General features: G+C 41.0%; 1 protein-coding gene across 4 annotated transcripts in view; it reads left to right on the forward strand.

Annotated features, from left to right (window-relative positions):
- Ppa2 (inorganic pyrophosphatase 2) overlaps positions 1–10,538 on the forward strand; it is an 81,989-nt gene extending 71,451 nt beyond the window's left edge. For all 4 annotated transcript variants that reach the window (XM_045143722.1, XM_045143725.1, XM_045143723.1 and 1 more), the window contains 3 exons: positions 3,556–3,625; positions 9,583–9,622; positions 10,322–10,538. In XM_045143722.1, coding sequence (XP_044999657.1) covers positions 3,556–3,625; positions 9,583–9,622; positions 10,322–10,359 — 148 coding nt within the window. In that variant the 3' untranslated portion in view covers positions 10,360–10,538. The remainder of the gene's footprint in view (positions 1–3,555; positions 3,626–9,582; positions 9,623–10,321) is intronic.
- The last annotated feature ends 3,781 nt before the right edge of the window (positions 10,539–14,319 follow it).

Raw genomic sequence — 14,319 nt, forward strand, 5'->3', positions numbered from 1 at the left:
AACAAGTGCACAGTGGAGCCTGGATTTAAACCTAGATTCCATGTCTGCTGTCTTTCTAAAAATACTTTATTTATTCATTTGCAAGCACAGAGAAAGTGAGGATGGCTGTGTCAGGTCCTCTTGCTCCTGCAAAGGTGCATGTACCAGTCTGTGTATCTGGCTTTTTGTGGGTACTGGGGAATCGAACCTAGACTGTCAGGCGGTCAGCAAGCACTGTTAGCCACAGAACCATCTCTCCAGCCCCATATCTGCTTTCCTACTAGCTGTGCTAGTCTGGTTTGGGTTGCAGTAACAAAATATCTGAGGCTGAAAACTGTATGAAGATAAGTTGTTATTCAGCACATGGTTTTGGAGGTGTAAGAGCACAGCCCAGTGTGTTTGGCTCGTGGCAGATGGCATCACAAGGTGCAGAAAGATCATGGGGTAAGCAGGAGCACAGGACTCTGCTGCCAGACCAACACTGATCCCTTCATGAAGGCTGCCATGACCCAGTCACTTCCCAGCCCTGAAAAAGGTTCCAGCACACTAACCAGACTCCAGCACGAGAAGCCCTAGAGGACCAAGCATATCCAGGCTATAGCAACAGCTGAATTCTCTTACTTCCTCTGCATTGCTTACAACAAATTATTTTTAGCTTAAGAATTTTCAGGGTATAAATTTCAATTAACATCTTTAGAAATTTAACTCAATTTTGTATAGTTTTTTTCTTAATAATTATAAGATGCATTCAAAAGCTTCTTTGCCTTTATTTGGTAAACTACTTTCTATTTTTAATTTCTTTTATATGTATTTATGTGATGGAATATATGGGCACACCAAGGCCTCTTGCTGCTGTAAACTAACTACAGACCCCAATGCTATTTTGTGTATCTGGTTTTTCATGAGTACTGGGGAATCAAACCCAGGCCATCAGGCTTTTTAAGCAAGTGTCTTAATTAATTTCTTACAATGTGTTGTTACTAAGTAGCAAACATTTCTTTCCAACGTTTTTAATCCTGTTTTTTCCAGTCAAGCTTAAAGCCACACTGTTTATTATAGCCATTCTCCCAGTCAGTGTACATAGCTACGTCACAGTCAGTCACCAGGCAGACAGTTAGAACTTAGATGTGTTGTCCTTGTTCTAAACTGTAGGCAGTAGGGTCGAAGCAGATGGAAGCACTCCCTACTCGATTCTATGAGCCTCCCTCTTAAGAACCCTGAGATCCAGACTTCTTCCCTAAAAGGACAAGCATCGACTTTGGAGGTTCGGCCCCTGCTAGTCATCCAGCTTCATTTCAAGCCATTTCTTGCCTCTAATTTACTGTTGCAACAACACACAACGACTCTGTGACTCCTCCAAATGTCACACTCTTCTTGTTTTCTGACCATTGCTTGCTTGGTTTTCTTTGCCATGATTGTTTTCTTGGTTTTTGAATTAGCTGTACTTGCTCAATTTTTAAGATTTAATTTAAACCCCTTCCTTCATACTAGTGCAGGCCTGCTTAGGCCCCATTATCCTTTGTATCACAGTTACTACATACAGCGTTTATGAATCATCCCTTCTGCAGTATAAGAGCCTCGAAGCAGATGAAGGGGCAAGACCTGGTTATACCCCAGTGCCTGGTGTACAGGAGCTACTCAACACCTGCTGGAGTCGGTTGTTTCAGTAGAGCCAGGTGGTGACTCTTCTGGTCTCAGTGGGTCTCAGGGTCTCTGTATAGCCTAGTGTCTCTTGGAACCTGGAGCCTGTCTCAGCCTCCCAAGTGCTGGACAAAATTACCTTAGAGTACAAATATTATTATATCATTTTTAAAATATTTTTTGAGAGAGAGAAAGTGGCAGATAAAGGGGTGAGGAAGAGAATAGGCGTGCTGGGGCCTCTAGCCCCTTCAAACAAACTCCAAACACATACGCCATCTTATGCATCTGGCTTACGTGGGTACTGGGGAATTGAGCCTGGGTCTTTATGCTTTGCAGGCAAGTGCCTTAACTGCTAAGCCATCTCTGCAGCCCACTATGCTATTTTTATACTTCTTATGACTCTCTTGAATCATTAATCCAGCTCCTATTTAGTAATGAGACCTCTTCTCCAACTATATGGTCTGCTCCCTCCTTCCTCACTGTCCTTCCACCATGAACGCCTACCTCCAAGGAGCAGTGTGGTTGTCACCCCTGCAGTTTTATTCCTTCTGGGTTCTCATGTAACCACTGTGCACACTTGATTATAACCACGGGTATTTTGGTGGATTTTTTTTCTATAAATGTTTTCTGTTGAGCCATATGATAACAGAGCTTGACAAAAAGATAGGTTTTACAAGCTGAGTAATGAAAGATATATTCAATTTTCACAACTTATATTTATGCCTTAAAATTGTCTTCCCAGAGGATGGCACATGTAATATATAGAAAGTATTTTTTAAATATTTATTTATTTATTTGGGAGAGATAGAGGCAGATAGAGAGAGAGAGAGAATGGGCACACCAGGGCCTCTAGCTACTACAAACAAACTGCAGGTGCATGTGCCACCTTGTGCACCTGGCTTACGTGGGTCCTGGGGAATCTTAACCACGGTCCTTTGGCTTTGCAGGCAAACTCCTTAACTGCTAAGCCATTTCTCCAGCCCTTAGAAAGCATTTCTTACATACTGATAGATCCAGTTCTATTTGGCTTTATATACAATCACCTCACAATTATTTTCTTCTACAAACTTAGAGATCATTGTCAAAAATCTTCAGTCTTTGCCATCTCCTATGTTCTAGACTGTGATGTTTCAGAATGAGGAGATTTGACATCCAAACCCTGGGCAGTGTCTTGGAGACTATCCTGAGTATGAGCCTTTGTCTGATTTGAGACTGGCTTAGCGAAAATAATTTCCCCTTTATTATATTTCCATATCACTGCCCTATAAATTTCAATCTTTTGTATCTGTTATTTTCAAGTTACAGTCCTACTTATGGCTTCATTTTGTTGTAGGGGTGGAAGATTACTTTAGAAACAGGGTTTTCAGATTTAGCAGATAAAAACTCAAGACATTCAGTTAATTTTGAACTTCAGAACAGCTTTTTAAGAAGATAAATGTAAACTGAGTGTGGTGGCACACACCTTTAATCCCAGCACTTGGGAGGCAGAGGTAGGAGGATCATGTGAGTTTGAGGCCAGCCTGAGCTAGTGTGAGACCCTACCTCAGAAAAACAAAAATAAAAAAGGAACAAAAGAAATGTATCTTTTTCGATATTTGAAGCATACTTACACTAATGTCAAAGTTGATGCTTTAATAAAGGTCAAATATTGTTATGGTATAGCTCTATAAGCACACCAGAAAATCCTTTGGATTTTTATATCATCTTTTAAAGTTTTCTTTAGTTGTGTAAGAAGTGCAGTGTTATGGAGTTTTCTGTATTTGTAATTTTGCCTTAAAGAATATCAAGCGCTTCTAGTTGCCTTAAGGTATGCTCTTTCTGTCCTTTGTTCATTGGCTGAAATTATGCAACCACTATGGAGTGCTGGGAAGTGAGCACATTTTGGCAATTGCTCCTTTTTTATTGTGTTTAATAACCTTCTCTTTTCTTCTCTAGCACAAATGTGCAGGTGTGTGATAGCCCTTTCCATTGCACCCCAGAGGAGGCAAAATCATTCGTTGAATCGGTAAGGAACAAATGTCCAGGGCGGTAAATGTCATGAGAACTCAGGTAAAACTTCTCAGGTATCTAGCAGTGAAATGTGTCAAGTCATTTTGGGAAGCAGAAACTTTAAAATAACATTACAATTACATATTTTAAACATCAGTGAATTTGAGTCAACCTTTTAGTTGAATTTTTAAAGTTTATTTTATAATTTTTCTTAGTGCTATCAATTTATTTTTGTTTATAGACATATGCACATGTGTGCACACACACACACACACACATCTCCTTTGCTGTTCTTTTCTCATGGGCTGTCAGTCATCCATTATCTACATGGGGACAGATGCATTTTTGCTCAAGGAGATTGAAATATATGACACTCCTTTTTATCTCCACATAGCTCCCTACCCCACAAGAGTTCCATGTCCAGGCTGAGGAATCCAAAAAACTTTACATCTCTAGTGATAATGCTGCCTAGAAATTACTAGTTAATTATGCTTAATTTAGAGAACATGAAATAAAATTAATATTGAGATAATTAGGTAGTATTGATATATAAAGTATGTGTAATCTTGAAATCCTATTTATGAATTAAGGTTTTTTTTAACTAATTATGAGCTAGAAACTAGTAAATGTAGGTCTTTACAAAGAGCTAAAATGTTATTGCTAATTACGGCTGCTTTTAATTTTCTGGGTCCCTCCTCCCCTTCCCACTCCCATACCCTCAGTAATTCATCAACTGTTCTGTGGTAGGGTATGTGTGCTGGGTGTGCAGTGACACAGAAAAAGACAAAAATAAAACCTCTGCCCTTTTGAAGGTCACATTTTAGTTGGAGCAATGAATAGTAAATATAACTATAAAATATGTAGTGTTGCATTCAATAGGCAGAAATAAGCAAAAGAGGAAGTGACATTCCAGAAATAGGATGGGAGTGGTAGTTATTTAAAAGGTTATCAGGAGCCTTACAGGAAAGGGCATTTATATGAGTCTGGAAGTGAATGAGGCAGGAGGATGCCTGAGCCTACAGTGACTCCTGACCTAGGAAGATATGGGGCTCAGGGGAAGAAGAAGAGATGAAACTGGAATGTTTGCATGCTGTAGAAGAAGAAAAATTCAGAGGCAAATTAGGAAGCACCCCTAAATGGAAGACCATTTTAAGAATTGTATTTCTTGAACTGGAGAGATGGCTTAGAGGTTAAGTCATTTGCCTGCAAAAGCAAAGGATCCTGATTCTACAGGACCCACATAAGCCAGATGTACTAGGGGGCACATGCATCTGGATTTTATTAGCAATGGCTAGTGGCTAGAGACCCTGGCACACCCATTCTCTCTGTCCCTGTCTTTCTCTCTTTCAAATAAATAAATAAATAAAATATAGTTTTAAGAAAGAATTATATTTCTTGTTCAAATGAAGCAGAGACCTATCGAAGACTATTTTTTAAGAATATACTTAGGGCCAGGCATGGTGGCCCATGTCTTTAATCCTAGCACTCAGGGGTGTCAGAGGTAAGAGGATTGCAGTGTGGGTTCAAGACCAGTCTGTGACTAGAATGAGATCCTACCTCAGAATACCAAAAAAGCTGAATGTGGCTGACCATGGTGGCACACACCTTTAACCCCAGCACTTGGGAGGCACCGGTAGGAGGATCACCATGAGTTCATTCAAGGCCACTATAAAGTGAATTCCAAGTCAGCTTGGGCTAGAATGAGACCCTACCTCAATACATCAAAAACAAACAAACAGGGCTGGAGAGATGGCTTAGCGGTTAAGCGCTTGCCTGTGAAGCCTAAGGACCCCGGTTCGAGGCTCGGTTCCTCAGGTCCCACGTTAGCCAGATGCACAAGGGGGCGCACGCATCTGGAGTTCGTTTGCAGAGGCTGGAAGCCCTGGTGCGCCCATTCCCTCTCTCTCCCTCTATCTGTCTTTCTCTCTGTGTCTGTCGCTCTCAAATAAATAAATAAAAAATTAAAAATATATATATACGTGTGTGTGTGTGTATACACTTACTTAGTATGGACACGTGTTGGTACCATTATTTCCCTCCACCCTGCCCCCATTCCACTAAGGACCTCCTCAGTGGGGTTGTTGGTATTCCCTATGGGGTTGTGAGAGCAGTAGTCAGTCAGGGAAAGGGGGGCTGCAGGATGGGCAATGCTTTTGGGTATGCCCTCCCAACTTGTGGCCCTTAAAATTTTTCCTCCCCATCTTCTGCAAAATTCCCTGCGCCTTGGTGGGTGTATTTTTTTAAATTTTTTTGTTATTTTTATTTATTTATTTGAGAGCATCAGACACAGAAAGAAAGAGGCAGATAGAGAGAAGGAGGGAGAATGGGCGTGCCAGGGCCTCCAGCCACTGCAAACGAACTCCAGATGCGTGCGCCCCCTTGTGCATCTGGCTAACGTGGGTCCTGGGGAGTCGAGCCAGGGTCCTTAGGCTTCACAGGCAAGCACTTCACCACTAAGCCATCTCTCCAGCCCTGTGGGTGTATTTTAAGTGTACTTCAGTGATGAGCTCTTTGAGCTTCTGGATTTCTGCTTGGTATGTGTTGAGTATCCTCAATGTCTTGTCTCCTTTACCCTGACACTGATTGTCTGGCTCACCATGGCAGCAACACTCTTACTCATCTCACCAATTCCTCTGTGGTTTCACCTGAGCCCTGGCTGAAGTGCAAGGGTTGGTGTATCTCCTCGGGTCTCACTACCTTCCCAGAAGCTGAAATGTGGTTAGGAAGCCACCATCTTGACCAAAAGTCCCCAGTGAAGATTTTAAGCAAAGGAGTGGTGTGATCTGAATCACTATGGCTGTGTTGATGAAAATAACTATTAGGGAAGCAAGAAAGGAGCACTGGTTTATTTTTTCCAGGTCTCCAGGTATATATTTCTATGGATTATAATCAAAACCCATTACTTAGGCTGGAGAAGTGACCCAGTGGTTAAGGCATGTGCTTGCAAAGCCTAACAACCCAGGTTTAATTATCCGGTACCCACAAAAAGCCAGATGTGTGCTCGCTTCAGCAGCACATATACTAAAAAGCCAGATGCACAAAGCGGTGCATGCATCTGGAGTTTGCAGTGTGACCAGAGACCCTGGTGCACCCATTCTCTCTGTATGTTTCTCTCTTGTCTCTCTCTGCTTGCAAATGAAATGAATAAGTTATTAAAAAGAGGGCTGGAGAGATGGCTTAGCGGTTAAGCGCTTGCCTGTGAAGCCTAAGGACCCCCGTTCGAGGCTCGGTTCCCCAGGTCCCACGTTAGCCAGATGCACAAGGGGGCGCACACGTCTGGAGTTCGTTTGCAGAGGCTGGAAGCCCTGGCGCGCCCATTCTCTCTCTCTCTCTCCCTCTATCTGTCTTTCTCTCTGTGTGTCTGTCGCTCTCAAATAAATAAATAAATAAATTTAAAAAAAAAAAAGAAAACTCAGTACTCTTTAAGGAAGAAGTAAAACAAGAGACTTGATATCTTTTTAGTTTTATTTATCGTTTGAGAGAGAGTGATAGAGGGGGAGAGAGAAAGAGAGTGAGAGAGAAAGAAAGAGAGGGAATGGGTGCGCCGGGTCTCCAGCCACTGAAAACAAACTCCAGATACATGGGCCACCTTGTGCACCTGGCTTACATGGGTCCTGGGGAATTAAACCTGGTTCCTTTGGTTTCATAGGCAAATGTCTTAACCACTAAGCCATCTCTTCAGCCCAAGAGAAACTTCACATCTTTGTCCCAGCAGTTTGTCTCACTATTTCAGGTTAAAATTATTCATATCTCATTCATTGGGTTATGGATTAATTAATAACAGATATAATAGATTTCTTATTATTTTTTTTAATTATTTATTTATTTGAGAGTGACAGACACAGAGAGAAAGACAGATAGAGGGAGAGAGAGAGAATGGGCACACCAGGGCTTCCAGCCACTGCAAACGAACTCCAGACGCGTGCGCCCCCTTGTGCATCTGGCTAACATGGGACCTGGGGAACCGAGCCTCGAACCGGGGTTCTTAGGCATCACAGGCAAGCGCTTAACCGCTACGCCATCTCTCCAGCCCAGATTTCTTATTTTAAAGTTATTTATTTAGAAGATCAAAGTTTCAGTGGATATCTTAGTTTTAAATTGCTTCCTATCAACATAATAGCAGGTAAATAGTCATCTTGGGGAAGAAAATCAGGAGATGTGGGAATGCTAGGTAGGTAGATTAACAGAATAAGGTTAAAATTGGGAAACTACATCTAGCCATAATTCCACGGTTTGGTAACTTTGTTGAGCTTCACAATAAAGAGGCAGCGTTGCGGTTTCTTCATGCTGAGAGTGTCGCGGCAGGCAGCCGTGACTCAGAGAAACCAGTCCCCCCTCACTAGCTCGGTGGACCTTATCACAGGACATTTGTCATTAAATATTTGTGAGGCAAAATGCCTAGTTACCAAAAAAAAAAAATTACTAAAACTTTTGGGCAGTCAGTAGAACTGTTGTAGGAAGCACAAATTGGATGAACATATATTAATCAAACATAACTGAGTGTAGTATATTAAAACCCCCAGTATCATTAAATAGTCACCCAGTAACATGTACAGTTCAATTAGAGAAAATATTTTCACTGTGTCTAGGAATAATCCACGTCACCAAATTGACTAGTAGTAACAGGTACCATTTTGTAAACAAAATAGGAAAAATCTGCTGAAATATATATCAGACTTAGAAATATTAAAGGTAAATCTAGGGGAAATTTTCAAAGGAGATCTGAAGTATTCCAAAAGATTATTGGGCTGTATTTGTAGAAACATAGATACTTGAATTATGCCCCATCATGAAAGATAGGACTCCCGTCGTCGCTTTCATCCTGTCGGTGTGTAAGAGATGCTTGAGTGTCTGGGCTGCAGCCTGTGCGTACAGTGAGGGCCTGCTGTGCTGTAATGGCGCAGCCAAAGAAAGACCTGCTTCCGTGACGTGCTAATGTCGATCTAATTTTCCAGCCAAAAGGTAGGAGCCCAGTGAGTTTGGGAATGCACAGATGCATGGTCTGGAGGGGCCGTCTAGGTGCACAAAGGAGCCAGGCATACAAAGAGAAGTGGTAGGAATAGGGTCCTGACCCTCCTTGTCAGGGCCATGTCTCTGAGATGTCCAGAATTCTAAATGAGAGCGCCCTATACAGTACCTGTCAACATTTTTATCCACCCTCTTACCTTGACATGTTTCAGCATTTAAAGATTTAGATGCTTGGGATATGGCCATCCATTTGTATCTCTGCCTCTCACATGCCACTGCCAGGTCTATCGTGTTGAATATGGACGAATTCAGATAATTAGAAGTTAATGATTACAGTTGTGATCTGAAGAACACAAAGCCAAATGTAAATTGTGTCTAAGGAAGGAAACTGGATAGTGACTCAACAAGTTATTCCTTCACTTGGGTAGTGGCTCTGTGGCTGTTTATTCTAATTATGCCCTTTCTATGGATAATTGATTCCCACGAAGTGTGGAAATACCCCCAAAAGTTTTGTTCTTATTTAGGAGGGGGAAACACATCTCAGAAAAGCCTTTCATATTTATATACTGTAGGTTTTGTTTCCTCTATTCTAAAACTCTTATTCTAGCTTTCAAAATAATCATAAAATAATTTCAAATCTCAAGAATACAGCTGTGTGTTATGTATGTGTGTGTGGAGGGAGTGTGCTTGATTTTTCATTTTTAAAACTTTATTTTTTTTTTCATTCTTAAAACTTTAGCCATGGAATCAACTGAAAGAAAAATCTCTCATACTCAGAGATGCCCATGGATAATGAACAGACATTTCAAGTGTTTTTCCTCTTTGACTCTAATGGTTTTATTTATCAGAAAGAGTGAACCAGCTATTACAGGCAAAAAGTAAGGTTTATTTTTTTGAGGTTCGAGAACTGCTTTATGTCACCTTTGTTCTGTAATTTCATGAAAAACTGGGTTCACTTTCTAAGTATTAATTTTAACAGATTATTTTCCTATTCTAATCTTTTAGGTCCCAAGATCTTCACCAAGTAAAGAAAGCAGTATAGAAGGTATAGTCTCTTATGGCTCTTGAGGCATAAGATGTAAATTTGTTTACATTAGTGGAAACCAAAAAAAGTTATGACTAATTTAAGTTATATAAATTAAGCAAAATGTATTTCAAATAGTCATTAAAAGTTTTGATGAAAATCTTATTGCTGGGCTGGAGGAATGGCTTAGCAGTTAAGATGTTTGCCTGCAAGGCCAAAGGACCCAGGTTCGATTCTCTAGGACCCACGTTAACCATATGCACAAGGGGTTGCACACATCATTCATTTATTTATTTAGCAGAGAGAGAGAGAGAGAAATATGGGCACGCCAGGGCCTCCAACCACTGCAAATGAACTCTAGATGCGTGCGCCCCTTGTGCATCTGGCTAATGTGGGTCCTGAGGAATCGAACCTGGGTCCTTTGGCCTTGCAGGCAAACGCCTTAACAAGTAAGCCATCCCTCTAGCCCATAAAAACATTTTTTTAAAAATCATATTCCTAATTTCACAAAATGAGAAGGAACACTTTACTTTCAAGCTAGAAAATGATCAAACTGTGATTTTATATACATGTGAGGGAAGGGAATAAGAAAACTATGACATACTAAGGTTGAATCTTTTTATCTGTTTAAATGCTTCCTACAGATTTAAATTGTTTGTTTTCTCTCTCCCTTTCTCCTCTCTTTTCTACTTTACTCTCCCTAACTTCCTTTTCCCTCAGTTTCAACAGAGCAAATGTGGTACTTCCTTGAGAAATGACTGGGACACTGGTGGAAATTCTGCTGTCAAGATGCCAACTTCTGAGAAACCTGGGACTATTTTTTGCTTTGTGCTTGAGAGACACAGGTCTGTGAGCATCTTCTGACTGCCTGTTGAGGCATCATTGTTTCCATACTTCTTAAATAAATACTTTGTAAAATAATCTTGATACTTTTGAATTTGTCTCCTCTGAGTGTTTATTGCTATAAGAAAAAAGATTTTGTTTAATTTCCTAGCCGAAATTTGAAAGCATTACTTTGGCCAATTCTAATTTTAATTAAAGCTGAAGAAACCTAATGATTTTATTAGCCTTTATGTCTGTTTGTTACATTTCAATATTACAAATTTGATAATAAAATTTTTACAAATGCTGTTATTCTCATTTTCATACTCTATTGCCTCTTTTCAGATCCATTGCCAGTAATGGCTTTGTTTCCTCTTTCCTCTCCCATTAGTGCCTCTGTAAATGTGTTAATGTTTATTAAGGCTCTTACCTGTGATTTGTTATTTTAGAGACCTGACCCACTGAGTCTCATCCCGTCCCCTTAGTTTTAGCTCTTGTCTCTACGGTGATGACTTCAAATCGTGGAAGCAGTGAGGGGAGGAGGAGGTTTAAAGAGATGTCTCATAGGTGGAGCCATGAGTGAAACCAAGCTTGGTGAGCCTTTAGCAGAGCAGCTCAGCCTAGTACTTTTCCCTCCTGCTGAGTCAGTGCTCCATGCTTCCTGCGTACTGAGCTTTGTTGGCGAGGCGAGACCCTCATTCTTTAGTACTCCACCTGGTCACAGTTTTCGTAACAACGAGTTTTTTCATAAGTATTAAAATAGAAAAGGGCTGGAGAGATGGCTTAGCAATCAAAGCACTTACCTGCAAAGCCAAAGGGCCCAGTTCTATTCCCCAGGACCCACATAAGCCAGATGTGCAAGGTTGCACATGTGTCTGGGGTTTGTTTGCAGTGGCTGAAGACTCTGGTGTGCCCTCCCTTTCTTTCTCTCTCTCTTTCTCCTTCTGTGTCTTTCAAATAAATATTTTTTGTTTGTTTTTGTTTTTCGAGGTAGGGTTTCACTCCAGCCCAGGCTGACCTAGAATTCACCATATTGTCTCAGGGTGGCCTTGAACTCACAGTAATCCACCTACCTCTGCCTCCCAAGTGCTGGGATTAAAGGCATGTGCCACCACACCTGGATTTAATAACTTTTTTAAAAAAACAGAAAAAAATTGAATTTTAAAAATCTTCCCATATTGCTGTCATGGTTACTGTGGTTAAGCAAGTGCTCTGTTATCGAGCTAAACTACCTCTCTAGCCCCAACCATCACTGTTTCAGTGATGATTATGTTTTACTGAGTTGGTCTTTAATGATTGTTTTAGAAAGTCTTCCAGACTAGCTAATTTTATCCTTACCAGCCTAATCCTGTGAAAAAATTAAGTTGAATAGATTTTTATAGTAAATACTTAGAAAGGAAAACCACTGGGAAATAATAGAGTGAATCATTGCAAAACCTGCTTAAAATGGATTACAGGACCAATCAAGATTAACCCATAAGTGAGTTTTTAGGTAATACTAAAGGCAGTCCCCATGAACAAGGAAAACCAAAAGTGACTAGCTAATGTTCCATAAACTTACTATAACTGAAAATAGGCAGAGATCTTACAAGCTCTCATTTAGTATTTTTAAACACATGGAATTACCCATACTTGATATATTTAGTACCACTAGCATTCTATAGAAGGAGCATGTTGAATTTTACAAAATCTATCCCTCCACCAGTGAATGCGTGCACTTTTAGAAGTTCATGTTGACTGTTGATTAATTTGATGATTTATTCCCAGAAAAAGATTCATGACCTTAGGATAAATCAAACTATGCCATGCCACTACTTATTTGTCTTATTTTCTATTATTTCTTATTACTGCCTAGTGAATTCAATCTTTAATTTCTGCTTAGCCTCTGTTATTCTCATCCCCCTTCCTCTATTCTGTCCCAGGTATATATGAGTGATTAGCAGTGAGGTCTGCAAATTCATCAGTCAGCTGAACGCTTAAGAGCAGATTGCGATGGGCCCTAAGCATCTGCTAATCAGACTTGCTGGAATACAGCCACATATGATTTTCTTTCTCCCCATTAGTATTATAAATTAGGGTTTTAAGCACACTGGCTTAGATAATCAGGGAATTACTCACTGGTAATTTTCCAATGTTGATGCTTTTTTAAAATTATCCTCCTCAAAGAAAAAAAAAGTCAGGTGTTCAGGTGTCTTCTTGTGTAGTGGACCCATATATAGAATATGATCAATCAATTCTTCCTACGAGCAAAAAAAAAATGGCTGGAAAAGAAGTGATACTTAGCATTAAATATTATAATGGATACTTTCTCATTGCTGTGAACACATACCCGACCAGACGCAAATTAAGGAAAGACAGAGCGCTTTGGCAGAGGATAGAGAAGGCATGGCAAGTGTGGATCCTGTCATCAAATTGGCTTGTCACATTGGCATGTGGGAAGTAGCAGTGACAGGAAGTGGGTTGGGTTGTGAAACCTCAGTGTCTGCTCCTACTGACCCACTTCCCCCAGCAACACTCCACTTCCAAAAGTTTCCACACCTTCCCAAAGAGCACCACCCACCAAGGACCAAGTGTTCAAACACATGAGCCTATGGAATCATCACATTCAAACCCCAACGAACATGAAATGTGCTTTGGGTGAAAAAAAGGAATTTGCTATCATAATGAAAACAACTTTATTTCTATGTTATCAAACGTGTATTTGGATTCCCCACATTGGAATGTCTTCTAAATGAGAGAAGCCTCTGCTTCTGCTATGGTAGCCAAGGTGGAAGAGGAGGAGGGGGAAGGAGTGACCATGAAGACGGGCATCTCCTCTGATGGGCAGGAGGGGCAGTAGTGGGTAAGGAGATAGAAGAGCTTTGTGAAGTATGGGTGCACTGGCCATAGACCAAGGTGTCAGTGGTTGGTAACATGACAACTGTCCTATTGTCCTCTGAGACCAAATTCTATTTCATACCTTGTTCCTCCCTGTGTAAGTAGTCAGGAGTCCCATGCAGCCAGAACAGAAGGCATATCTCTCTCTTATTATGTGCTTTCTCTGGGCCAGAGTCAGCAGTACTTCTGTGAGTCATTCCTGAATACCAGGACTCTGAAAGGATCGTGGTTCAGGCCGAGAGGAAAGAGGCCAGCATTTCCTCTTCTCCGCTCAGAATGCCTACACACAGGGCTCTTTCTCCAGTGTAAGTGCCGAGCTGCAAAGGCCCCCTAAGTGCAAAGCCAGCCCAGTACAACGGTTTCGGTTAGAAGAGGAAGAACACGTTAAAAGGGAAAATTCAGGTTGACTTTAGAGGGATGTTGCGGTCATGCTCACACTGCTGTAGAAATAACCCAACCAAGAGCAGCTTGTGGGGAAAAAAAAGGTTTATTTTGGCTTACGGGTTTGAGGGGAAGCTCCATGATAGCAGGGAAAACAACACCGTGTGCAGAGGGTAGACATCCCCTGGCCAACATAAGGTGGGCAATAGCAACAGGAGAGTGTGCCAAACACTGGCAACAGGAAACTGGCCATAACACCCATAAGTCCACCCCCAACAATACTCTCCCTCCAGGAGGTGTTAATTCCCAAATCTCCATCAGCTAGGAACCTAGCATTCAGAACACCTAAGTTTACGGGGGACACCGCAATTCTCATAGTCCAAGTTCTTTTAACTGAGCCATAAAACCAAAATATAACCTAAAACCGTAATAGCACAGAATAAACATTCACACTGCAAAAGATAGCATTGGGTCCAGCAAAGAAATATTCAGCCAATACAAGATTTAAAACAACCAGGGAAAACATTAAACTCTGTAGCTTCAAGTCCAACAACTAGTTAGTGACAAATCTCCAAGTCCAATCATTCTAACCAGCACCAAGTCTCTGGAGTTCCAATTCTGCCCCCCCCAGCTAGGCT

This window comes from Jaculus jaculus, chromosome 2, assembly GCF_020740685.1.
Source record: "Jaculus jaculus isolate mJacJac1 chromosome 2, mJacJac1.mat.Y.cur, whole genome shotgun sequence".
Lineage (NCBI taxonomy): Eukaryota > Metazoa > Chordata > Mammalia > Rodentia > Dipodidae > Jaculus > Jaculus jaculus.